The 26,685-nt window shown below is 37.2% G+C and overlaps 5 protein-coding genes and 1 long non-coding RNA gene across 6 annotated transcripts; 3 read left to right on the forward strand and 3 right to left on the reverse strand.

Moving 5' to 3' along the window:
- The first annotated feature begins 513 nt into the window (after positions 1-513).
- Positions 514-4,678, forward strand: LOC106140440 (MOG interacting and ectopic P-granules protein 1). Its single transcript, XM_013342031.2, has 2 exons — positions 514-698; positions 1,179-4,678. Exons 1-2 carry the CDS (start codon positions 677-679, stop codon positions 3,797-3,799), a joined length of 2,643 nt encoding a protein of 880 aa, XP_013197485.2. The 5' UTR covers positions 514-676; the 3' UTR covers positions 3,800-4,678.
- A 1,153-nt stretch (positions 4,679-5,831) lies between these two features.
- Positions 5,832-10,315, forward strand: LOC106141601 (uncharacterized). The gene is made up of 5 exons (XR_001228829.2): positions 5,832-6,096; positions 6,571-6,750; positions 9,138-9,212; positions 9,764-9,808; positions 10,122-10,315. It is a non-coding gene; the product is annotated as an uncharacterized LOC106141601 (long non-coding RNA).
- A 37-nt stretch (positions 10,316-10,352) lies between these two features.
- On the reverse strand, positions 10,353-18,915 carry LOC106141604 (phenoloxidase subunit 2). Its single transcript, XM_060950565.1, has 12 exons — positions 18,590-18,915; positions 18,093-18,288; positions 17,513-17,621; positions 16,875-16,995; positions 14,855-15,063; positions 14,508-14,760; positions 14,045-14,197; positions 13,335-13,469; positions 12,759-12,940; positions 12,046-12,188; positions 11,046-11,281; positions 10,353-10,785 (listed from the first exon to the last, which is right to left on the reverse strand). The coding sequence occupies exons 1-12, from the start codon at positions 18,698-18,700 to the stop codon at positions 10,558-10,560; spliced, it is 2,076 nt and encodes a 691-aa protein (XP_060806548.1). The 5' UTR covers positions 18,701-18,915; the 3' UTR covers positions 10,353-10,557.
- On the forward strand, positions 15,223-17,671 carry LOC106141602 (2-(3-amino-3-carboxypropyl)histidine synthase subunit 1). Its single transcript, XM_013343245.2, has 2 exons — positions 15,223-15,774; positions 15,856-17,671. Exons 1-2 carry the CDS (start codon positions 15,534-15,536, stop codon positions 16,863-16,865), a joined length of 1,251 nt encoding a protein of 416 aa, XP_013198699.1. The 5' UTR covers positions 15,223-15,533; the 3' UTR covers positions 16,866-17,671.
- A 964-nt stretch (positions 18,916-19,879) lies between the features above and the next one.
- On the reverse strand, positions 19,880-21,349 carry LOC106135233 (protein ABHD11). Its single transcript, XM_013335473.2, has 3 exons — positions 20,858-21,349; positions 20,316-20,683; positions 19,880-20,124 (listed from the first exon to the last, which is right to left on the reverse strand). The coding sequence occupies exons 1-3, from the start codon at positions 21,290-21,292 to the stop codon at positions 19,986-19,988; spliced, it is 942 nt and encodes a 313-aa protein (XP_013190927.1). The 5' UTR covers positions 21,293-21,349; the 3' UTR covers positions 19,880-19,985.
- A 3,294-nt stretch (positions 21,350-24,643) lies between these two features.
- LOC106135226 (protein ABHD11-like) lies at positions 24,644-26,402 on the reverse strand. The gene is made up of 3 exons (XM_013335467.2): positions 26,004-26,402; positions 25,088-25,458; positions 24,644-24,779 (listed from the first exon to the last, which is right to left on the reverse strand). The coding sequence occupies exons 1-3, from the start codon at positions 26,400-26,402 to the stop codon at positions 24,644-24,646; spliced, it is 906 nt and encodes a 301-aa protein (XP_013190921.2).
- Positions 26,403-26,685: the final 283 nt, after the last annotated feature.

Below are 26,685 nucleotides of genomic sequence, written 5' to 3' on the forward strand. Positions count from 1 at the left end.
GTGATTATATGCATGTATGTGCTAAATAGTAAAATAACTATATATTTTTCTTTAAGTAAAATGTCTATTTCTGAATTGTAAGAAACTACGAAAAACTTAACAAAATTAAGAGATGATACATCGATACAAGCATAACTTATCGACCATATCGCGAATATTCGAGTTTACCTATATATTTATTAATAAAATAATATAATTACATTAAAAAATAATTTATTTTTGTTCGAATTCCCAAAAATTGGTAAAAATGGAATATTTCCAATGTCTGGAATTTCATTTTAAATTTCCCGCTTTTTTATTCCAATCTTTCCAATATGGAATACCGCGTCCTTCCCCCTCCGGGCTCCCTCTCATTCCTACCATTTTTAAGTAAGGGTCTTTTATAGTGAACGCTAGATGTTACACTCGGGATAATTTGAGTACTTTTTAATTTGAAATAGTAATAGCATCATATTTATTATGTTTTCGTTAAATTTGTTATTATACGTTCATAAAGACAAATAAATAATGCATTTTACAAAAAAATTATAAAATAATAACAAAAATCTAACTTGTTAATGGTGGTTTCGGAACGTGACACGCTAAGAACCTCTTAAATGACAGCTTGATTTGGTTTGGTTTCCGCTACTGTGCTATTGTAATATTTTTCGGTTTTTAATACGAAAATCGCAAGAAAATGTCTATTTCTACAGCTACAGGTACGCATTTGATCTTTACACTTGTTAATTAAAATAATTTTAACCTTGTTGTTCAGTGAATGCTAATGAAGCAGTTCGCATAAGGTTTTCGGAGAAATGCCATGGAATCCCATATGGCGGTCCATACACCACATGATAGGATGACGCTATTGGAGCAATCTCATCACAGCTTTGCCTAACCAATTCATAAAACCTTAACTTGAGCATATAATTGACGTTTTACCGTTGGTTTTGCCGCATTTAGGTTACTTGGATTATCCAGTTTTTTCTGGAGTTCTAGGCGTCTTCGCCTCAAAAACAAGAAATCTTTTTACGTCTTTGTTCAATCTATATTTTATATTTCCGTTATGTGTTCGTAGGTTACAAAAACAAGACTTAACCAAATGTTTAATGATACTTAGTGTTTTGTTAACACTACACATTGTACAGTTTATTTTTGTTTTCTAAAGCTGTCCTAACATTTTAAATTATTTATTGTAGATGAACGAACAGAGGGCGACGACGATACATCACAAGGAAGCCAACCCAAAGATGACAGCAGTGATTCTGAGAATGAGAACGAAAATGAAAATGGCAATGATCCTCAAAGCCAAAATGGGGGCACACCAAGCCCTGAAGTCCATGAGATTACCAGTGATGAAGAAGAGGATGCCGGAGACGGAGTCTCCAATGATGATGACTCTTCAAACTCAAGTTCAGACAGTAATGACAGTTCTGAAGAATCACAACATAGCAATAAGCAAATAGATCAGAAAAAAGAAGAACAGATGGAAAATGGTGAGGAAGAGTCAGATATTGAAGAGGTTTCTATGGAGGATCCTCTGAACCAATCACATAAAAATAAACCAATTGTAATCAATGATACTAAAAGCTTAGCAGAACTGGCAAACAAACAGTCAAACAGCAACGGAGATCAGAAGGAGCCTACTGTTGTTATAATTGATACCAACTCTATACTTTCTGGGAAGAGCCAGACTTCTATATCAAGTAAACCTTCATCAAGTGTTTTAGATGCTCACAATTTGTGCCAGAGCATTGCTGCCCGTGGAACCACTATAACACCAGTGAGTTGTAAATCTAGTGTTTTAAACCAAGGCTCCCAGGCTAACAGTGTGCCCACCCCACAGCCCAATATATTGCCCTCCCTCACAGATGACATGTTTGTCGTGGAAGCCCCGTCATTCATTGTTCCTTATGTTTATGAAAAGCCTTCTATCAAGCCTTTTAGAGAGTTTGTGGATAAATTGGGCAAGGAGCTTGAAGAAATAAAACTCAAGGAAGACCAAGAAAGGCAAGAAAAGGAGAAAGCTGAAAAAGAGAGGAAAGAGAAAGAACGGCAAGAGAGGATCGAAAGGGGGGAGGAAGTGGAAGAGGAGCCAGAAGCTGGTTCCAAAACTGAGGGAGCTAAGGAGAAGAAAGCAGAAAAACGGAAAAGAAAACAAAGAACTGAGGAAGATGATGATTCCTGGGATGGCGAGTCAAGTACAGAGTCTGAAGACGAGCCGATTAGTGACGATGACACCGTTGTTATCAAAGACAAAGATGACTCCAATATTAGAGACCCTATGGGCTTATTTCCGAAAAGCATATCAGGAAAATCTGATAGCTACTTCGATTGTACTTTGGGACAGTTCTTCATCAACATTGGGTTAAATTTAGTACAAGAATTTGTACAAAGTGACCTACTAAAGCAACAAAATCGTAAATTATATAAGGAAAAGAAATCTGGACGTAGCACAAAGGCCACAGAAGGGGCCATAGTTTCCCTAACTCAAAACTTAGAATTCAGCAAACGAACAAACGCTCCATATGCTTTAAAAATGAAGAGATGTGAAATATGTAGTTTTAAGACAGAGTCTATATTAGTGATGGCCCATCACTTAGAAGCACCTCATATGCGTAACAATATTTATAAATGTAACACTTGTGCATTTGAAATTAGGAGTCCCCATGACATTCTATTTCACATGGAGGCCGAGCATAATATCAGAGGCAGGCTGGAAAGGGCCCCAGCCTACCAACAGTGTGCTAATTGTCACTTTGAGGACAACAGCAAAACCAAACTGGCAAGGCATCTTATCGCTTGTGCTAAGAAATTCAAGCCAGAATTTAATCTCGGACCTCCGTTAGAGTGGGAGCCACCTGCGAAAATACCAAAGTTAACCCGTGCGCGTAACAATATGGTGGCCCCCTATCAGTCCAACTTTAGCCGATCCCAAGTAGGTATGAACCTCGGCAGGCCTCCACTAAACATGGGCAATGTGATCCCCGGCATGCCGGTGCTGGGCCGCCCGCGCGGGCGCCCTCCCTTGTCCACGCCGCGCCCAGCCGCCGTCTCAGGCGTGCCTATCATTCGCAGCGGCCTCATGATTATGCATAATAATCCTCCCCCGGGTACCACAATTTCTAATTATCCCCTGATTCAAAACAATCTAGGCAATAATAATGCTTCAGCCACACCTAAGATATCCATCACCCCACTTCCTCGTCCGCCACAACCTTCCTCTTCACAATTGACACAAAACTCGAAAGCGGCATTCGTCATTTGTGAAATATGTGATGGTTATATCAAGGATTTAGAGCAGCTGAGAAATCACATGCAATGGATTCACAAAGTTAAAATCCATCCTAAAATGATTTATAACCGACCCCCTCTAAACTGCCAAAAGTGTCAGTTTAGGTTTTTCACAGACCAGGGTCTAGAACGTCATCTTCTCGGCTCGCACGGCTTGGTGACCAGCTCTATGCAGGAGGCGGCCAACAAAGGCAAGGATGCAGGGCGCTGCCCCGTGTGCGGCCGCGTGTACCAGTGGAAACTACTGAACCACGTTTCTCGCGACCATAATATGACACTCAAGCCCGCTCATTTGTCATATAAGTGCACAGTATGCACTGCCACGTTCGGCATGTACAAACAATTTGAAAATCACGTATACTCTGCGCACAGCGTTGTCGCCAAGCGTGTGATGGACAAAACTAAAACTACGTCTGCCAAGCCCATGGAGGATTCATTGCTGAAGCCTTTAAAAATAAGCGACGAAATAACTATTATCCCGCAGCCCGCGAAATCCACAGTTACCATTACCGCGAAAGGGAAATAGCAGTAAAGAGGAGGGCGTGAGCCGGCGGACGCCTACAAGCCTTGATGCATCTAACCACCACAAGCAGTATTGTGTACATAGAACTAAATCATACATTATAAACACTATTTAAATATTCATGTTGCAAGCTGAGACATAGTGACAATGTAGTTAATGGAATAAGTGTGAATTTTATTTTTAATAAAATCAAATTACAGCATAGCATAAGTTGTAAATTCAATGTATAAAACTACATAGATATCAATCGAATTGTGAGTTTTGCATCATAGGCTTTTACTTTAGCACTATGTATCGCAACTTGCGTACTGATAAATGCTGTTGAATGTCACAAAGTTGATAGATCTGTACCCTTGATGTATATGATGTATTAGTGAATGGTGTGCAGGGAAGTGCATTGTGAGTCGCGCAAGTTGCATTTCTTTTCCATAAGTAGTCTTTATTTATTGCAGAATCGCTATTCGTATTTATAGGCTGATTTTATGAATTATGTGTCACGCCTTTTTTAAATTTAAATAGATCAACTGCTGTGTTTTCAAATTATTGTAAAATAATTAAATTTTAGGTAGATACTTTCCATTATGAATGTATAATAAATTAATTATGACTAAGATTATCTTATTATAAATTACGGAATTAAGAAACTCTTAGATTATATTCTTGACTAAGTGAATAATAATAATTTGAAGTGAATTTTGCCCTCCCAGCCCCACAGAGCCGGCGCCACGTCGCGCCGCGCAGGATTCATCTTATTTATTTCTGATCTCAGGTCAACAGACTGGAATGTTGATTTGGTAAAGGTTTACTAAATTGTTAATGTACTTATAGAACCGCAAATGATGTATTTTTTTTATTTAATTAAAAATACCATTGTAAACAATGTTTGCTTCTTTTTATTCAATAATGTCGCAATTATTTTTTGTACCTATCTTCTTTATAACGACGTTCGGCAAGCAAAAAACGAAAATACACTCTGAAGTTAATTTGTGAAACATGTTTTTTAACTCCTTGCATCCCAGGTTACGGGGGTAATCTGTGCCTTGCAACGATTCTTAATCTTAAATTTTAATCTGGAAAAATTAAACTCCATGGAATGCACGTTGCTTCTGTGTTGACGGCGGTTGCTGATCATTTTTTGAGAAACAGAATCTATTTCAGGATGTATTTCGTAGGTTTACCGACTGGTCATAAATTCACCTTCGAATGCCATTGGACATAGACAGGTAGATACAGAAAAATACCTAACAGTCTATTCTATCAAGTACAGTTTTGACGCAGTAAAAATCGATAAAGTTGAAAGTATCCAGAACTTTTTTTACGACTCTGGCGTTTTTTTTTTTCATTCAGAATATGGTCAGGTGTTCGGTCCCCTAGTTCCGCGCAGCGTTACTTAGCTAGAAGGGGCTCCGTTGGGTGGAGCCTCATACACAGATGCACACATACATAGTACTAAGTAGGTAACTTCCCCTCCGTCCCTACCCCCCGCGAGGCTGCCTGCCCCTGACCAGCCTTAGCGAAGTCTAAATATAACTTTAGTATTTCGAATTTGGCAGGCCCAACTGATGGAACGAAGGTCGATAGTCGAAAGGCAGTATATTAAAATAAGAGTACATAACTAGGTATATATGTATACCACATATATACCTAGTTATATAGGTAGCTATCTCCAAAAATCTACTCTAATGTTTAAAACAGGAATTACCTATATCGCTACATACAACGCCTAGACTGCTATGCTACACTGACTGTGTAGACGGTCGTAGATATCATCGTATATTAGGTAGGAGCTCATGTCTTTGGATAAAAATCAATAACTTTATCCAGCAACTAACATAGTTAAATGTACCTACGTAGGTACTTAAGTAAGAAGTTTCTTTCTAGAAACTTGTTTCTCTCTTAAAACAATGAAATAGGTCATTAAATTTTATTTAATAAGTTTAATATACTTAACAAGCGCAAAATTAAAAACATAAATTTACATAAGGATAACTGACATATCGAGTAGAACCGACATTCGCAACAGTGATCCACCAGATTTAGATCACAATAGGCGTCTTGGAGATTATGAAGTGCAAAAAATTATTAGCCATGTATCAATTGCTTACCCTTTTCTGAGTTGTTAAGTACATAAGTTTGAGTGCTAGTGCTAACTGATGTTTTTACGGTGAGGGAAAAAATCGTGAAGAAACCAGCACATTCAGGCAACTCCTTAATAGATGTGTAGTTTCTCTCGAAATATGTTGCAGAGCTCAGATGGAAGAGCTTCGTGTAAAATCTAAAAATCTTCGGGCTCCAGAGAGGTAAGGATGTTACCAGAACTAACGCCAGGAGAAAGGAGGTTCTAATTAACGTATGTCATGTAGTGTTAGCTTTACATAAGCTTGTTATTAAATTGATTATTAAAGTACCAACTGCCACTCTTTCCTTATGATACTCGTATATGAAATGCACTCAGATAGATACTAAATCTATTCGATTGTTCATAATCATCCTCACGGCATTGGGTACGACCATGATTATAATACGAGTAGATAGGTTTTCTTTAGTAGGTAGTGTAGGCGGAATCCGAAATAATAGTATTAAAAATTATCAATCAAATCACAAATCAAAAGAGATCATACTTAATGTATGTATATTAGGATTTCTTTTGATTGGAGAACCAAGGCTGTTGATAGGTTACTGCATGTTTATTCGGTTTATTACACTTTGATTCTGAAACGACTGACATAGTTACATCACGTTATATTACGTTTTTATACTTTATACCCCTACAGATTTGACCATGGATATACGTACATACATACATAAAATCACGTCTCTTTCCCGGAGGGGTAGGCAGAGACTACATCTTTCCACTTGCCACGATTTCTGCATACTTCCTTCGCTTCAACCACATTTATAACTGTCTTCAAGGAAGCTCGGCAGTTTCGGGTACTCTTGACCTGTCATGTAATGTAAGTACCTAACAATTCTTGCATAATTATAACAATGTTTCTCATCCTGACACAAAATTTTCACCGATTGAACTCCATAAGGGAGTTCAATAATTCAATCGGTGCTCTAATTTCCACCATATTTATGCTGCTTTCATTACTCAAGTTTCATTCTCATACAATATAATGCAAGATATGCGTCGTCCGAAGAGTCCTTTTGGACTACTTCTGATAGCTCATATAGATAAAGAACGAACTATTCCAAAAGCATTATGAAGGCGTATAAATCGCGATGAAATTTTTGCAGTTTAGCTATTCTTGTTATCCTTTATATATTTATATCATCACTAGAGGCCGCCCGCGACTTCGTCCGCATGGAAACCCTATCAATCCCGCGGGAACTCTGGGATAAAAAGTAGCCTATGTGTTATTCTGCATCTTCTATACATACCAAATTTCATGGTAAACGGTTCAGTAGTTTATGCGTGAAAGAATAACAAACATCCATACAAACTTTCGCCTTTATAATAGTAGGTAGTAGGATTAACTATTTTTGCATCCGGCCGCTTCTCCAACATAGGTATATTTTTAAAAAGGCGGTACTAATGTATAGCTACGACTACGACGCCTTTCTTTTGCTATCACAATCATTTTGGTAATCTTTCGGGCAGGCCAAGTCTGCTATTTGTAAATATTTGCAATACAACGGCGTCGACCGTTGATAAAGAGTCAAAATTTAATTACTTTTCATCAAAAGCAGTAGGCAACACAAAACTTTCATATTAATTGTCATTTCAAAAATATCAGAGCAAAAATGTCAATCTCAATAACGAAATATATGGATAACCTAATAAATAACTGATCACGTCAGTAAAATCAGTTTTTTTTTTATTTTAGGTAATTCGATTATAACAATCATTACCATATCAAATTCAGATAACATAAAGAAGACATTTATTTCCAAAATGTTATTATTATATTATTACGCAAATCCTACACTAACAGTCTTTTTGCTGGAAAAAGGTATCAGGTACTTTTGTTCTTCTTAGTACTCTAAGAAGAACAAAAGAACCTTATACCTTTTTCCAAAAATTATCTAAAGCACGCCTAAAGCCTTTAGGGAGTACCCTAAAGCGTGGCTAGCGTGCCTAGGCGTGCTTTAGATAATTTTTGCTCGCGAATTCGTACTAAGATCATTTTTCCGCTCCCGTAGGTATTCTTAAAAATCCTATAAGTGTTCACTACACTATTTAAGAATCGTGCCAAATTATCGATTTTATAATTAAATAGCATTTGCCGCGGTTTTACTCGGCACATTGTCGTTCATAGACATACATTTCCTTTTTCGGGATAAATGATACCCTTATATATCATTCTCAGTTCTTTAGTTTCATGCTTTATCGACTCAACCTATGAGTATTGAATCTTTGCATGTAACTTATTAGGAATTATTTCTAAATGCATAATTTTTTAGGGCAGGTAAAGTTAATACCTGCTGCCAAAATTTAATACATAGCTACTTACATAACTCATACTTCGTACAAAGCCGAGGAAAATTTTCGCGAAAGAACCCGCGGAGATATGAAATTTCATCGCTATAGGAAGGAAGGATTTGAACCTGTGCTTCAATACAAATTGTTTGTAATATGCATTCAAACCCGATGCAGACGCTCCAGTGCAGCGGTCACAATAAGTAGATACCTACTAAAAATAATTCGGAGATTTCAGAATCTATAAATCCAGTTAAAATGCTGTTGGTACATAATAAATAGGTATATAAATAATCTTATCACTATACAAGCTTGACCAATAGCAAACATTGTAGATGGACCAACTTTACATGATGAAAACAGACACGAGCCGAAAAGTGTTATTTAAAAGGGCAAAATTTTTAATTATCTTGATGGTAAAATATTTTTAATCATAAGGATTAATATCCTTGTGAAGAAGTAATGCTGAAAATGCATCTCTGAATTTACAGCAATGTTTAACATATAAATTACCATATAGTTACTTACTTAGTTATAGGAGTTAGATGAAAGGCTTCCTCCTATATTTAACTAATCAATCATGTGGGCAGTGCACGCAACCCTTTTTCCTGGATATTTTACAAATACCTATTGATTAATCTGTCTGAAATCTAATTTATTTCAAAACAAATAAATGCCTTTAGCACCTTGGAATAATCTAAATTTCTAATGGTGAAAGAATTTTTGACGATTCCAAAAATTCGTTCATCTTTAGTAGTTTTTTAGTTTATTCGTTACAAACATCCTTCTCATTTTTATTATAATTTTGTAAATAAGACAGTTTTATCGTTAATGAAATAATATTAATTAAAAAATCGATCTTTTGGACTTGAAAAATAGATACTTTGATTAATCGATTATTCGATTAATCGATTTCAGATCGCCATTCGCCATCCCTAACCTTAAACTAAACTCTCAGCTCAGCTCAGAGGCGTGCGTGCAGTGTTAAGTGTGGTAAGTAAATCGTTCTCTATTTTTTTATTTTTCTCGTTTTATTACATTTTTAATTTATTTTGAATCTTCTTATTCAACAATAACTAATGACCTTGATAATTATGTCTGGTCTTTCTTATTGAATTTGTGTCGAGTACCAATACTAACCTAAAATTTCATGTGAGGTGCCACGCGCTCGATTGATAGCCAAGCTAAAGAGCCAGACAAACATGGTTAGACTATAAAAAAGCTTGTACTTAAAATTTATTTAATTACCCATTTTAATAATCTTAAAATTGTCAATAGAATCGATTTATAGGTGGGTGGCGATGTCTTATCATAAGTAAATAGGTATATTAATATAAATAATCTTATCACTATACAAGCTTGACCAATAGCAAACATTGTAGATAGACCAACTTTACATGATGAGAACAAACACGAGCCGAAAAGTGTTATTTTGACATAAACACATGATATCAATAAATTATAGGCCTGATTTCCAGCATATAGCAACTTAAAACGCCTTTCATAATCTTATAAGATACTGCAATGTCGTATTTTGCTTTCAGGGGTTTGAATATTGCTGACTATTAGCTTCAACGTGTATAAAAGAGGTAATAAATAAATTATTGTATTGGTATTTATATGCTTACTTAGTAGTAATTTTTAAAGCTATTTATATGAAGGGGAAAAGCTATTATGTAATTTTAGGTTTTATGGACAGACATCACACTTTTTACAGTTGATTTTTGGGATCAGTGGAATAGATAAAAAAATCAAAACATGATGAGACAAAACACGAGCCGAATATGTGTTATTTGATAACAACATGATACTAAAAATGATAGGCCTGATTGTGGTAAAACTACTTAGCTGTTGTTAAATTACATATTTATATTGTAACATTTTTTTATTGTTTATTTTCAGATGTTCAAGAATGGTGCTGTACGTAAATGTAGGGAGACTTTGGACTGCGGATGAAGAGATTTAACTGTTTTTGAAAATGAATTTACCTAAATTAATACTTAAAGTAAAACACTGACCAAATGTTAGCAAAACATAATAAGATGAAGTAGGGAGGGGCCTGTATTGTGTATTGAAAAATTAAAAAACTATTTTTATTGCATTATTTTATTTGAACACTTATTTATATTTACAAATGGGTCATATAATTTTAAAGTAGCTCTACCTCCTAAATAATTACATTATATACAATACTTATTCATAAACTTGTTTAAAATCAGCCTTTATTTTTTTATATTGCATACATTTTTTGACATCAATTCTATTCTCTATATGCCACTAAAAAGATTCCATTAAGTCTTAATTAGTTGTTTGTATTTGAAAGACTTGCTTTTTAAGGTTATTGCTGTGGGTTCCTTGGGTTGGGTTCCGTCACGTTATTCAGCCGTATTGTGATATCAGTGAGAGCCATGTTAGGCAGAATGAAGTCTTCAATATTAGTGGCAGTACGTGAAGGCCGGTCGAAGGGGAAACCCATGGCGCGCGCGTCAGGGTATTTCCTGTCGCGGAGACCGCAAAAGCTGGACGCCTCTTTGCAGGACAGCTCCTTTCCATCTGCTTGCTCAATCTGTAAGAATTGTTAAAAAACTACACTCTTATGACATTATGATTCTCAGTGACTAACTTTTTACTTGTGACGTAAGGGTTTCTAATACAAGCTTATACAAAATATCCATCATGACTCCCCCGCTTAAATGATAAGCGTGATAAGAGAGATCGCAAGCTTTGTCCTCTATCACGCTAAATGAAATTGAAGAAGTGTAGTGTGTAGTAGGTACACCATTTCGACTATTAAATCGAAAAAAAATTGAGAACTGACGACGATACCTTGTCCAGTTCGTAGTTTGAAAGCATGACGAACAGCACATACGGAGCCCCGGCTTCTGATCCTTTCGGCACCAGCATATGTTGAGGCCATCCACACCCGCAGAAGTTAAAGCCAGCCAGGTCTTGACGTCGGGGGTCGTCGCCCTGGACGGAAAGGTCGCGGAACGTCTGCTCGAACGGGATAGTGAAGCTGGAGTCCGTGGACTGACGGGTGATGGTGTTCTGGCCTGATTTCACTGAAATATTAAAGGCAATGATGGGAGTAAAAATAATAAAGAACCTAAGATACTACCTTGTGGGACACCAATTCTATAATCTCAAGCAAGCACTTTATTTAGTTGTTCCATTAAATAATCGTAGTAGGTATTATTAACAGTTCCTCATTTTTTTTTCTTTTTAGTCGTGTCACTCTTGACAGAGTGGTCGTGGTCATCATGTAGTGTTGGAGGCGGGCGCCAATGTGCGCCTCACGATGTCCCGCCATTTCTCCCTGCTGGAAGTCATCCTGCTGCACTCGTTAAGTGAACCGCCAATCACAGACTTTATTTGGTCGGTCCATCGCATGGGTGACCTCCCGCGCGGTCGAGAGCCTTCCACTTTACCCTGGACAACAAGCCGTTCTATGGATCGGTTGCCTCTCCTTGTAACGTGTCCAAAGAATGAATCCTCATCCTCATTTTTAATCCTCATTTTTACTGGTTCTTTAATGATTGGGCAAAGGCCGGTTACCCTGCATTTGATCGGTGATTGGTGATTCGCTATTCTCATCTGACCAACATTAGAAAATATATTATGAACCTAGTGCTTCTGGGTTTCCTGATACGTGTTTGGGCAAGTTTAAGTCGCTACCACAACGACTTTCAGCTTAAGACATCAGATACATATGTTAAGTAGTTAAGGTTGTATACTAATAGGTACTTTTGTAAAGTTCAGTCACGTGAAAAAGTGATGGTTAAAAAAAGTGGCGGAACCTATACATTTCCATCAATTGTCTACGTACAAGGCGTTACGAATCGGTCCATCTCGATGAACATCTTCCGCTGGTCAGAGAGGGTCCAGGCAAGGTTGCGCTCGTCGAATTTCGGACAGATGAAGATTCGGACAGTGGTGCGTCGCGCGTTGCCCGAGTTGTTAACGTTGATTCTGGTGGAAATAGGTAAAATAAACGTGTATTTATACATACAAAAATCCATGCCTGGGTAGAGACAACGTTCTTTCACTTGCTAGGATCCTTACATAAGAATTATTTTTTCGCTTCATCCATACAAATACATACAAATATAATATCAGACTAAAGATTCGCTATGTTGATAAACTTATGTAATGTATATAAATTGGGTAAGGTAAATGGGCGTAAATAATCTACCTGAGTGATACGATAAGTTTAAGATTGTGGTACCTTATCGGAATTATCGACTCCTCCCCTTCTTGTACCTATCCTTATCGATAACCAATCATATTTAATATACATAATCAATTGGTTGTCGTGTCGATTAAGCAACTTTTTAGATGTTTAATGGGGTCACTAACAGGTTGCTTTTGGAATCGAAGAAGGTCTTGAGATCGAGAAAATCGATTTTGTTAATTTATCTCAGCATTTAACTAGCTTTGTTTATTAAATATTCCCTGTAGTATTTGTTCTTCCTAGTGCAATGAAGAGATTTATTTATAGTGAATTATTACTTATTATTGAATACACCGGTAGGTACTCACACATATCTGAAAGGTCTATGGTTTAGATGCGTGAAGCGCGCGTACACAGGCCCTCTGTTAGAGAAGTCCAAGCCTCGTGATAGATCCACGTCACTGGACATCCAGAAGGTGCTTAGTGTGTTCCTGTTTCCTCCTGTCGTCTCTATGGCTGCTGATGTCACTTGCACGCCTGGGTTCTCGAGCTGTTTAGAAGGCATATATAAATTATGTGGATCACCCCAAACCCACGCAGATCTCATTTCCGTGGAAATATAGAGAAATTCTCTTATGTTTTCTACAAGAATTGCACCGTACTTTTTTCAAGTAGGTATCTATGTAGGTATTCAGCGCGTCCGCTACCGGTGAGAGAGAAGAGTTTTGTGCATTCTAATGAACCATCAATCAGCAACAATTTTAGTGCAGATTTTATAATACAATTCAGTATGTTATCAGTTTATCAATCATTTTGATTTATCATAACTTTAATTTTGGTTTAAATCCGAATATGTACTTACATATAAATTTTATACGACTGTACGTTAGCTCACCAGGCAAAATATTCTTTTATTCCTTGAGCTAATTAAAAGTGGAACTTGCCTCAGATCGTGTGTATGGACGAACATAGCTGGACTCCTTATACTTCTGGAAGAAGTCGTCGATCCACGCATGCCAGCGGTAGAAGAATGGATCGCGCATCGTAGTAGCCTCGTCCGCAATGACGCCGAAAGATTCCTGAATATTTTAATTAGTAAGATATCTCTTTTAGCTTAGGTATATTTTACATTATCTATCTGTTCATCAAATATTACTAGAAATTTCGGTTTAAATTTGGTTCCGTGCACAACATCACGGTTTACATTGGTTAAACCAATCATCGATCACCACTCCATCTCGTTCCCATGGATGTCGTAAAAGGCGACTAAGGGATAGGCTTATAAACATGGGTTCTTCTTTTAGGCGATGGGCTAGCAACCTGTCACTATTTGAATCTCAATTCCATCATAAAGCCAAACAGCTGAACGTGGCCTATCAGTCTTTTCAAGACTGTTGGCTCTGTCTACCCCGCAAGGGATATAGACGTGATTATATGTATGTATGTATGTATCGAGACATTTAATGAAAATTCGACAACTGAAACATAATATGGGTTGATTTTAGTATTTGGAGTAGGTATTTATGCCCGATTTTGATGATTGCGCTTTTCCAGAAGGCACCTGGGTTGCGAGACCAAGAGGGAGAGCATTTTTTATGTACATGGTTTACAAAAATCTTAGATTTATGTGATTTCATACACATTAAACACCCACCAAGTAACGATGATTCGGGTCATGCACGTACGCGGAGAAGCTGTGTCCGTTGTTGTGCACGCTGCCGTACAGGTCCCGGTTGGGGGACAGGATACTGGACTCCACCATGTTGCCGAGCGTGTCGATATCTAAGGGCTGCTTCGTTCCGTTTGGCTGAATATGGTAGATTGTTATGCATGGATTAGAATTGTATGCTCGTATAAAAATTTATTTCACTCTCGTATTTTGATTTTGAAATTCAAAATTTATTTCACTCTTTTCCAAATGACTGTACTTACCGCGTTGAATACGATTAACTTAGCGTCTAATGGAAGGAAAATGTTAAAGTAGGTGCTATTATTTATGCTCAAAATTGTTAAAATGTGTTTAAAATGAAAAACATAAAGAATGTGTATGAAAAGGAGAACAGAAGTACTATTTTCCCCGGTTTTTGGTTTCCAGGTTCCACCATACCATAACTTACCAACGTTACAGAGCCTGTTGATACAGCTTCCTCAAGATTCCTCCTCCAGCGTTCCATGTCGGAGATGGTCACGTTAAGGCCATCTACCGGCCGGTTCAAGTCCTGCCAAGTCATGTTGGCCTGGCGCGGAGGCCAACCACGCGATGAAGTCAGGCTGTCTAACTTTGGGAAGTACGCTTCTGGGATAGGCTCCCTCCAGTTGCTGAACTTCTTTACTCTTTTTAGAGCGTTATTTAGACGCTCACAGTTGTAGCTGCAGATAAATAAAAGTATGTTTCGTACATACACACGAAATAGATGCCAGAAAATAATTTTTCACGTGAACTTCTATAATGAAATCAACTTACCGTGCTATAATTTGTTGATGCATGTAGAAGAATAGTTCACCTCTTCGGTCTTTAGCTACGATGGCTCTATTAGTGGCAGTGAATGGGTACACCAAGTGCCAATGCCAATGGTGAAGATTGATGCCGATGTCTTCACGCCAATAAGCTAAACGATGTTCCTCTTCTAAGTCAGTTGCCGTGTAATCTCTCGGAATGATGATAGGAGTTCGCTAATAAAAAATTATATATTTTAGTTTCTTTGCCTAGAAGTTTAAAAACTCACATGGGAAGCTGCTGTCATTTACATGCATGTCAATGTCATATGTTATTACTATTTCGTTATACAAAATGTAAGTACATTTAATTTTAGTTCACAAATTTTATTATTTTGATTTGAATGTACAAACTTATAAAGTGAATAACGAAATCTCTGCGCTTATTACTACAGCCAAAGGAATTATGGACACAGTTGAATAAAAATTGTTTAACACCATAACGGAAAGCTACAAAATTCCTGTGACTAATCTTTGTTTATATTATTCCAAGTTGCTACCACTCATACGAACGGAACGTATTTCTAGCGAAAAGTCACGTAGGCCACCGATTCGAGAGCGCGCGTGTTTGTATTATTATAAATTATAACCTGATAAATATAACTAAGTTACGTGCAAAAGAAATGTGTTTCCGTTAAATTGACGAAATGGAAGACTTCACGAACAATCCAGGAGTGGTAGTAGTTCGAGCTAAACCCGAAGGGCAGAGGAAAACTTTTAAGCCGAACATTCGCGCTGTTAATAAAATTCCTGATGAATTATTAAATGATCCTATGCTAAATAGAGCTTGTGAATCATTACCTCAAAATTATAATTTTGAGGTTCACAAAACGATATGGAGGATAAGATCGTTAGGAGCGAAGAGAGTGGCGTTGCAACTGCCAGAAGGTGCAGACAATATTATGTTTTGTTTATCTTGAGTTTCTTCATATTCAAGCTTTTAATTAATTACTATTTTTATATTTCCAGGCCTAACGATGTTCGCAACAACTTTGTGTGATATTATTGAAACCTTCACTGAAGCAGACACGGTTATTATGGGTGATGTTACATATGGAGCCTGCTGTATCGATGATTTTACAGCACTCGCCCTCGGTGTCGACCTTCTCGTACACTACGGACATTCTTGTCTTATTCCCATTGACCAAACTGGTGATATCAAGGTTCTGTACATATTTGTAGATATAAAAATAGATCCATCACATTTTGTAGAAACTATTAAATTAAACTTCCCCAAGAGAACCCACTTGGCTTTAGTTAGTACTATACAATTTGTTACAACATTACATTCTGTAGCTAAAAATCTGAGGACCGAAGAATACATAGTCACGGTGCCACAGTGTAAACCACTATCTCCTGGGGAGATTCTTGGCTGTACCGCACCAAAGTTAAGTGCAGATGCCATTGTGTACCTTGGTGATGGACGGTTCCATTTAGAATCTATAATGATTGCAAATCCAAAAGTTCTTGCTTACAAATATGATCCCTATGATAAAAAATTTACATCAGAAATATATGAACATGAATTGATGCAAGAAAATAGGCAGAATCAGATTAAAACAGCAGAAGGCTCTGGAAGCTTTGGTTTGATTTTGGGAACTCTAGGCAGGCAAGGGAGTACTAAAGTATTGAGTAATTTAGAAAAACAGATACGGAATTCAGACAGAAAATATGTAAAGATTCTTTTGTCTGAAATATTTCCAAGTAAACTAGCGTTATTTAGACTAGATGCATTTGTGCAAGTTGCATGTCCTAGGCTGTCAATCGACTGGGGCATGGCTTTCCCAAAGCCTTTACTTACTCCATATGAATTTTCTGTAACTTTAGGAAATAGTAAATGGTTAAAAGAAGATGGGACGTATCCTATGGATTTTTATTCAAATGACAGTCTTGGGCCATGGACTCCTAATTACAAGCCAGTGTTATGTTCTGGTACAGATAAAAAGTGTGATAACTGTTGCGGAGGAAAAGGAAAATAGAGTACTTACGGCAACATCTCGGGGTACTACAGCGGCCGTTTCTCTGGCTTGGGCAAACACTTGCGAATCCAAGAACTTTGAAGGAAATGTTTCGGCAAAGTTCTGAATTGGAATGTTCTTGGTGTCAGGTCTGAAAAGGTGATGATATAAATTCCCTACATAGATAAGTTGATTGTAATGATTTTTTCCATTACATATTTAAAATGTGGATGAAACAAATTCTCAAATGTGATAGTGTACCCCAAATTGATACTCTAGAGATGAGTCTATGGCATTTTAGAGCTAGATAAGAGCGGTAGTAGAGGACAAAAGGTGGCAAATTGATGAAATTTTTTATCAATCAAAACAAGGGACTGCTTATTTTGTGTGTGATGTTTATAATCACCATAATTAAAGTTATGTATATAACAAAAGTAATCAGCCACACAAACATCAAAAACATACTAACGAGTATGTAATAAATAACACTTGGCAATATTGATTCACTAGAACTTTAAATATGTTTATGTTGTTTGGTCTTTAATAATCGGGAGAAATTAATATTAAATCAAACCTACTATACTTTAAAAGATGTATAAAAATGATTTAAAATTTTATTGTGAGGCAAATATTATAAAAAGCTTCAAAAATATGTAAAATATATGTACCTGTGCATGAGAGCTACTGAGTAGCAATAGTTGAAGAGCTGAGGGTTCAAGTTGCCCCGTGCGTACACGCATGTCGACAGCAAGTCCTGCAACTGGTCCGTTGGGACACCTAGAAAAATGTGTTACTAAATGAAATGAAATAAATTTTTATTATTTATATTAATGTAGTTTTTGTTACTTACATACATGATCACAAAGGGTACCTTCCTTTTGAAGAGTTAAGGGTAAAAAAATCAAGTTCTTTCTACTTCGTAAGTGGATTAAGTCGATATTTTTTTATGATCACGTTTGTTGTGACGTGATAGTCATTTTAGGAAAATTCACTATTGAGTAGTACCTACTCAGACTTGACTACAACCTTATAATTTATGGAAAATATTCACGTACGTACATACAATACGCATACCGCGTCTTTAGCCTTACGGTTTAGCAGTCTCGAAAGATTGAAAAACTTCAGCCACTTCTGTTTTGGCTAGATTTCTCCAACCAACTCCTGGTGTTTCTTCCTCACTCTACTCCGTTTATTTGAATACGCTGAATTTTGACATGCCAGGGGGCCTGGTTTCTGCAACATACTCACTCAAGAGTGTGTCAATGACCTCCGTGGCCATCTCTTGGTGTCTTGGCAGGAATAGAGAGAAGTCCGCGTCGACTGGCAGCTGAGAGGCGATGGGGAATCTCGGGGGGCTCCGAAGAGGCTTCAGCGGAATCTTGTCCTCGGCGTCGTCGCCGAAGCGGTTGTTCAGCTCCAGGCCATTAGCTTCGTAGTCTTTTGGCTGTAGAAGGAACAGTTGTAATTTTAGTTAGCATGAATTAATAAGCTACTCATAAAAACAACGCTGGTAAATGAAGGCAGGGTTTTAAATATGTCTGTTTTGCTCGTATAAATTAGGAATAAGAATAGATAAATGAAAGGAACTAGACATGATATTGACGAAATTCAGCACAAGGGGATAGGCTTTTAATGTTTCTGAATTTTTGTTTCGGAATATGTTTCTCAATAAAAGATGAAATTAATTAATTATTACAAACAAAATTAATTAAAACAGTTTGGAAGATCGAATCAAAGTTACGTACCAACAGGTCCTCAGTAAGCTGGAAGAGAGTCCCTTTGTCGCCCTTCGGCGTGATAAGGGGCTCATTAGGGCGATCGAACAGAAGTTGGAAACTCTTCACCAACTGAGCCATGTTGAAAATTAATAAAATTATTTAAATAAAAAAAAAATAACGTTCACACTTCACAGGAGCTGTGAAGTGGTAGTGACGATTATGGGCCTAGCGGCAGTTTTTATACGAAATACTATCAGTGGTAGAAGCTATCAGTTTTCGGGTGTGTGCATCAAGTTAGTTCCCTGACGGTCTGAGTGCAAAACCGCAGCGTAGCAACCGCACTCGCTGATAAAACCAGCATTGCGTGAGAACAGAAAAAATATGTTTTCGCAGTTTTCTAGTAGGAAGGTATGGTTGTATATTGTTTTCTATATATTCAATCGCGGACGTGCCGTTTGAGGATATTTTTCAGAGAAGCAATGAGATTTCAAGCATCATCTTCCTGACTTGTTCTGTTAAGCTCGTTCAAGTTGCTTATCTTTGGTTAAATAGTTATTTGACATTGAAATTTACATTCCAATTACAGTATAAAATTAGGGATGTATCTGGGCTGGAGTCCATGGGTCATTGTTATTTTGTAAACCTGTGCAAGAAGACTTTATGGCAATAGCCATCTTTTTACCCCACATAATAATACAGGGGAAAGATTAAAAGGATATTTAAAGGCAGTATGTCTATCCTGTGTGCCGTGTGGTTCCCAGCACTAATACAAAAAAAGAATAGGACCACTCCGTCTCTTTCCCGTGGATGTCGTAAAAGGCGACTAAGAGATAGGCTTATACACTTGGGTTTCTTTTTTTGGGCGATGGAATGGCAACCTGTCACTATTTGAATCTCAATTCTATCATTAAGCCAAACAGAGTTTTCAAGACTGTTGGCTCTGTCTACCCTGCAAGGGATATAGACGTGAGTATATGTATGTCTATCCTACTTATTTAGGAACTATGAATGCAAAAGTTTGTAAGGGTTGCGTGGAAATGGGGGTTTATTCTTTCACGCAAAAACTACTGAACGGATTTTAATGAAACTTTATAGTAATATAGCGTAAACATTGAAAAAACAAGGCGCAAACAAGTGGCGGGGCAATTGATTTACTTTTACTCTTTAGAGTGTACAATAGTTTGAGGTATATTTTATCAGGATATCTTATGACTGCAACCGCCAGTCATCAGAGATGAAACATTTGCTTGCATATCTAAATAAACGTAACCAAATATTGGGGTCAAAATGAAAAATATTGTAATAACATTTGTTTAATTACACTATAACTAAAAAAAAAACTGGTAAAATTGTAAAATTTAAATAAATAACAAATTGTATATAAGAATCACAATAATTGTACTAGAAAATGTTTGATACAAGTTTATTTCTCTGTTAGGAATTTGCAGACAATATCCAGGAATTTTTCCGGTTTCTGGCTGTGCACCCAGTGGCCGGCGCCTTCCACAAACACCAGTTCAGCTAGAGGAAAGTACTCTTGGATTTCAGGTAAGTCATTCTTTCTGAAAAATTAATTGATATTTTTTTACCATTATGATGATTGCTCCTGTGGATATTGTGAAGAGTGGGTAAAAAATAATTCCCTTTTATAAAAGTTTTATAAGTTGACTCTTAAAGATTAATTGTCAGTATTTTTGAAAATGTAAGTTAGGAAGGACATAAATAACTTATGTATGAAAAATATAAATATTACCCAATATAATCTGACAAGGACCCTCCAATAAATAATGTTGGTCCACAGTACTGTAGGCCCTTCAGGTTGGACGGGAAACAGCAGATGTGGTTCTGGAAGTTATCTTTCAAAGCAGGCAGGTTCACTCTCCAGGTGTAAGCACCAGAGTTGGTTTGGACTAGATTTGTTATCAAAAAATTCCGCAAGTTTATATCCGGAGTTATGTTTTTTAACTGATCATCAGCCAACTTCCGAGCCTTCGACATTGCTATACCAGCCCTGACTGACACTGCAGTCATAGCATCAAAAAGGTTGGCCATTGATGAAATCTGAGGACTGGTTCTCACTGGAGATATGTCAACCACAATTAGGCTTGAAATGAGATCAGACTGAAATGAGAAATAAGAACATTTTATTCTATTTGCACTGCTGTCTTTGTATATATCAGGATCATCATCAGACAAAACATATTTGTGATTTACTGGCATTCATATAAGGTTAATTTACTGAGTAAAAGATATAAACATTTTCGACATGAAACAAATAACGTACGTACAACTTACACATAGCAGAGACAGAACCATGGCGGTGCGGCCGCCCATACTGTGACCGAGGACGGACACCTTAGACAATTCCAACTTCTTTAGCAATTTCATAACGTCGTGAGCCATATGTATGTATGTATGTTGCGAAGAATGCCTGCTATCACCATGGTTGCGCGCGTCTACGCTTATTACTTTTCTGCCGGTCGTCCTATGAATGGCTTTACTCATACTGTTCCAGTTGTTCTTGGAACCCAACAAACCATGTAATATGACGAGAGGTGGCTGAGAATTTTCCGCATCAGAGGTGCTCTCGTATGAAGCATACGCCAGGTCTACAGCTTCAGAATGGTTCATGTTGGTAGCCAAACCCCTTTGAAGCACATTTTGTAGATATCTAGAGTGAAAATTGCAGCACCGAAATACATTTTTGAAGCCTAATTTATTGAATAACATTTTTGTATTGTATCGGTTTTAAAAGGAAAACAAAATTTTGTGACATTATACGCCCGATTTGACATTAATGAATCTTTGACATTGACAGCGAAGTTTTTTTTGTAAACATTTTGTATGCCAAGGATGAAAATTAGATTATTACGGACGGCATTTAAAGACCAAATATATCTCAGAGTTCTATGAGAATGAAAAAAAGTCAACTATGTACCTACCTACTTGTCTAGAAAAAATATCGAGCGTCGTTAAATCTCTATCTCTAATCCATACATATCCATACATATAATAAAACTGTAACTTTGTCTGTACATCTGTACATTGAAGATATTTAAGAAAAAAAATTATAAGGGGTCTTTTTAGGGTCAATAGAAGCCAAAACAATTTTTTTTAGAATTTTTGTCTGTCTGTCTGTCTGTCCGTCTGTCTGTCTGTATGTTTGTACGCGCATCACGCAAAATCTACCGAACGGATCTGAACGAAATTCGGCACAGATATAGTTAGTAACCTGGATTAGAATATAGGCTACATTTTATCCTGAAATTCTATCCCAAGGGGATGAAATAGGGGGTGCAAGTTTGTATGGAACTTCGTCATTTTTGATTTGAATCGATATAAAAAGTTATAAATAATTATACATACATACATACATATGGTCACGTCTATATCCCTTGCGGGGTAGACAGAGCCAACAGTCTTAAAAAGGCTGAATGGCCACGTTCAGCTATTTGGCTTAATGATAGAATTGAGATTCAAATAGTGACAGGTTGCTAACCCAACGCCTAAAAAAGAATCCCAAGTTTGTAAGCCTATCCCTTAGTCGCCTTTTACGACATCCATGGAAAAGAGCTGGAGTGGTCCTATTCTTTTTTGTGTTGGTGCCGGGAACCACACGGCACTATAAATAATTAATTTTTATATTTATTATGATGATGATGATTAAAAATAGCATTTTATTGATTTAATTCATTATGCTTTGTTTATTGATTTAGTTCCCGTGGTTTAGGTATTTATTTTTTGACCACCCGATACGAGATGGCGCCTCATGAGAATTTTAGAAATAACACGATTGTAGCCGCCGGCAAAATTTTTAATTAATTAGGTTTTAATTAAGTAATTTTAGTTTCGCCAGTACTTACTGTTTCACCACATCTTTAAGAAGATTTTTTTTATGTATGAGAAGATTTTTTTATGTAGGTAGTTTGACGCACCCCGCATCGGCGACGGTTGCCATGTTCCTCAAGATTAGCAGGAATAACACACATATAGCAACGTCAGTACTTACCGTTTCACCATTGATTTAGTTCCCGTGGTTTAGATATTTATTTTTTGACCACCCGATACGAGATGGCGCCACATGAGAATTTAAGAAATAACGCGATTGTAGCCGCTGGCAATTTTTTTAATTAATTAAAAATTCTTTTTTCATTGATTTAGTTTCCATGGTTAAGACATTTACTTATTTGGAGAAAATAACAGGGAATCGCATTATGGGTGGTACCACTGTATTCTTTTGTGGTGATTTCCGCCAGACTCTACCCGTAATAAGCCGAGGTACTAGAGCTGATGAAGTAAGCGCATGTCTCAAACGATCCATACTCTGGCCTCAGGTTAGGAAATTAAGTCTAACACGTAATACGTTAGGTGGTAACCCTCTAGCGCAAGAATTCACAAATGTGTTATTAAAAATCGGTAATGGTACGTTGCCTGAATCGAACGGATTGGTGACTCTGCCAGAGAACCTTTGTCAAGTAGTCACTTCGGTGGAGGAACTTATCCATTTCGTTTATGGAGACCTATCTCAAATAATTCATCACGAGGATTCTTGGATATGCGAGCGAGCAATCCTAACACCCAAAAATGAGCAACCAGCTGCTAATAATTTAAGTATTTTGGAAAAAAAATTATATACCAATCCATAAATACAGTTTTAGATAGTACCGATGCTACAACTTATCCGGTAGAGTTCTTTAATTCACTTTCGGCATCTGGACTGCCCGTGCATACAATTGCACTAAAAGTAGGCATTCCAATTATGTTGCTACGCAACTTAACGCCGCCGAAACGTTGTAATGGGACTCGCCTTAAAGTGGTGTCGCTTCATAACAATATTATAGAAGCTAAAATTCTTACTGGTTGTGCAGCTGGTGAAATTGTTTTTATACCGCGCATTCCCCTCATTCCCAACAACTTTCCATTTCAATTTAAGCGTGTACAGTTTCCAGTGGCTATATGTTTCGCGATGACAATTAACAAATCGCAAGGTCTTGGAGCAGCCGGAGTCGACCTCAGGACGAATTGCTTCTCACACGGACAGCTACGTCGCTTGCTGGCGGGTCACCAGCTATGACAGTTTATCTATATTATATTATGGGCAAGACAGCAAATGTTGTATACAAAGAGATACTTTAACTTTCCATTATTATAATTTCCTTTTTTTTTGTCTTTAGAATTTATTCGTTTTTTAACAGCTGCGCTCCCGGGACTTTGCTTTTGTAGGAAAAATAAACTATGTTCTATTCCAGGCATATTCTTCCCGTGTACGTAAGTTTCATCAAAATCCATCCAGTAGAATTTGCGTGATTGAATAGCATCCTCAAACACGCACTCACGTAGGTACATCTATTTTTTTTTGCATAATATTAGTTTATGTCAATGCAAGGCTCTTATTCTAACCAATCTTTTTATGGAAGCGAAATTAACGCAGGCGAAGCCGCGGGCAAATGCTAGTATGTATATAAAATTCTCGTGTCACAATGTTCGTTCCCGTACTTCTCTGAAACGGCTTGACCGATTCTTATGAAATTTTGTGAGCATATTGAGTAGGTCTGAGAATCGGCTAACATTTATTTTTCGTACCCCTTAGTGATAAGGCCACCCTTTACATTTTTTTTTAACTAGAAAGTACTTTAAAAATATTTATATGGCACAACAACGTTTGCCGGGAAAGCTAGTAGGTATTTATACTGCAAATACCTACCGTAAGTATGTAAGCTAATACATTAGTTAAGTACATATATTATAAAATTTTGTGAAATCAAGTACTGACAGCACCATATTTTTTTTACACTCAGAAGTGAATTATTCACACGTTTAGCACTAACTATAAATAGTTACTAAATTAAATTTTATATAGCTATACTATCGCATTGAGCTAGCCAGTAAAAAAATGATAGTGTCACAACTCAAATAAATAACTATCAAGCTATCCAATTTAGTGCAAACTCGTCTTTGTTTATGGTGGTAACTTATATGGTTGACTGCAATAACAATATAAAATAAATCAGTTTATTTTCTAAAAGACATTCAGCCACAATTTGAACAGTACACGGACCAAAGGTTCATCAATCATCGCCATCACTTTGACAAAAAATTTGTGACGATGTTGAAGAACGCATTAGGATCTTCGGCATGAGGATTGTGGCCTACTCCTTGTACATATACTAAATCGGCTTTCGGGAAGAAGCCTTTGATTCCAGTTATGTCGTCAGGCCTGTAAACACAAAATCAACGCATTGCTCACATTCTTCAGGATGTCTCTGTAAATTGAGTCATGAACACGCTTAACTTAATAAAATATAAAACCAACAAACATTTGTAAGATAAAAATTAGGTCGGTGCACCTGGCACATAGTCTCAGAATGTTCGGAAGGACACCACTACCAATCTTACAGAATTATAGTGTGAAGTTCGGTGTAGGACATTAGGTACATTTCACGCAGGGAAAGCAAACCTCGAGCAAAGGCAAAATTAAGTGTTTACCTATATACCTACTATTATATATTATTATAATATACTAACGGAATATAATTTGAATTACGTCCTCCAACGAACAACGTAGGACCATCAAATGTCTTTCCCGCCATTTCGCTAGGAAACGACGCGATATCTGTAAAATGATGCTTTAACACGTCCAAATTGCATTTCCAAGCTACTTTATTCGCACGGGTCCCTATGTTCATCAGGATAAAATGTATAGGAGCGTTAGGAGGCACTATTCCTGAAGCATAAATTTTCTCTTTCGCCACATTTTTGGCGGCCGCCTCGTCGGGTTGGCTCTCGATGTTGCAGGATTTCATAACATCAATCAGTTTTGGGAAAAAATCGTTCAAAATACCAGCTGTGGATACCGGAGATATGTCAACCACTACTAAATGTGATATTTTTGAGGGCTGTAAGAAATAAATTATAGTAAAAGTTGTTCACTGCAAACACCTCGTTTTAACTGAGAGAAAATAATAGTGCCTGAAGACGCGGTTTTCACAAGAAAATAGCTTTTGTTAAGACTTAAAGATAATATTGCAACCTGGTGGTACTTAGAGAGAAAGGTGAACCAATCACACAACTTATAAACACTGCCAAAAACAAGTCTCCATTTACGCCATTCATTCATGCTTTTTTCGGGAAGACTTTTCAAGTGAATCACCAAATACCAACCTAAAATAGGATCACTAGGTATATCTTTCGTATGGATGTCGTAAAAGGCGACTAAAGGCTAGTTAACTTGGGTAACGTAACTAACGTTTCTTTTTGTAGGCGATGGGTTAGCAAACTGTCACTATTTGAATCTCAATGCCATATCGAGCCGAACAGCTAAACGTGGTCTTTCAGTATTTTTGGGACTGCGAGCTCTGGCTACCCCGCAAAGAATATATGTAGATGTGATTATATGTGTGTATGTACTTGTCATTAACTTGCTAAAAACTAGAAATCCCACCTCAGACAGCGCCAACACCATGGCCGTTCTCCCGCCCATGCTGTGGCCAATTAAATCGGCTTTACTGACAGACAACTTTCCCAGTAGTTTCACCACATCTTCAGCTAATTCAGCGTAAGTGTGCGAGTTCACATGAGGACTATCACCGTGGTTTCGAATGTCCACAGCAACTACGGATCTATTCAGCCCATGAGAAATATTCTTCGACATGGTGTCCCAGTTTCTTTTAGACCCAAGTAGTCCATGGAGGACGATCACAGGAATACCGTCGGTGGGCCGTCTCCCGTGGATTTTGTACGCCAAATCAACAGCCGATCGTTTTACTACATGTTTTGGGATAGGACGTGTCAATTTTAATAAGAACTGAATTTGGGCGCAGCAAAAACACAATGTACCCATTCCATTTATTCAATTTGTGAAGATGCGATTCTCATGATTATAAAAATATTGTCGTTAATATGTATTGAGGACCTCGCTTCATTTCGCGAATTGAGCAAAGATAGGTATACCTATCAAAGGATTTCATCATTCGATTTACCTAACGTTTGACAATTACACTAAATGCCAATCAGTTTTCTCTTAGTTTTTTTATGGGCACGGATTATTTTTTTCTAAAGTCCCTGCGACGGAGGCCTTCGCGCTTATCCTACTGTGAAGCAAGATCCGGTAAGATTCACGGATG

This window comes from Amyelois transitella, chromosome 22 (genome assembly GCF_032362555.1).
Source record: "Amyelois transitella isolate CPQ chromosome 22, ilAmyTran1.1, whole genome shotgun sequence".
NCBI lineage: Eukaryota > Metazoa > Arthropoda > Insecta > Lepidoptera > Pyralidae > Amyelois > Amyelois transitella.

Bases quoted from the DNA above. Each gene is read 5' to 3' on its own strand.
- LOC106135226 (XM_013335467.2), bottom strand. From the start codon at position 26,402: ATGGGTACATTGTGTTTTTGCTGCGCCCAAATTCAGTTCTTATTAAAA. The intron at 25,459-26,003 runs GTGGGATTTCTA...TATTTCTTACAG, and splicing joins TGGTGTTGGCGCTGTCTGAG to CCCTCAAAAATATCACATTT. The intron at 24,780-25,087 runs GTTAGTATATTA...TTGTGTTTACAG, and splicing joins CGTAATTCAAATTATATTCC to GCCTGACGACATAACTGGAA.
- LOC106141602 (XM_013343245.2), top strand. From the start codon at position 15,534: ATGGAAGACTTCACGAACAATCCAGGAGTGGTAGTAGTTCGAGCTAAA. The intron at 15,775-15,855 runs GTGCAGACAATA...TTATATTTCCAG, and splicing joins GGCGTTGCAACTGCCAGAAG to GCCTAACGATGTTCGCAACA.
- LOC106141604 (XM_060950565.1), bottom strand. From the start codon at position 18,700: ATGGCTCAGTTGGTGAAGAGTTTCCAACTTCTGTTCGATCGCCCTAAT. The intron at 18,289-18,589 runs GTACGTAACTTT...TTCCTTCTACAG, and splicing joins AGCTTACTGAGGACCTGTTG to CCAAAAGACTACGAAGCTAA. The intron at 11,282-12,045 runs GTACGTAGACAA...TTAATATTTCAG, and splicing joins GGACCGATTCGTAACGCCTT to TGAAATCAGGCCAGAACACC.
- LOC106135233 (XM_013335473.2), bottom strand. From the start codon at position 21,292: ATGTTATTCAATAAATTAGGCTTCAAAAATGTATTTCGGTGCTGCAAT. The intron at 20,684-20,857 runs GTAAGTTGTACG...TTCTCATTTCAG, and splicing joins TGGTTCTGTCTCTGCTATGT to TCTGATCTCATTTCAAGCCT. The intron at 20,125-20,315 runs GTAATATTTATA...TTAATTTTTCAG, and splicing joins TCCTTGTCAGATTATATTGG to AAAGAATGACTTACCTGAAA.
- LOC106140440 (XM_013342031.2), top strand. From the start codon at position 677: ATGTCTATTTCTACAGCTACAG. The intron at 699-1,178 runs GTACGCATTTGA...TATTTATTGTAG, and splicing joins GTCTATTTCTACAGCTACAG to ATGAACGAACAGAGGGCGAC.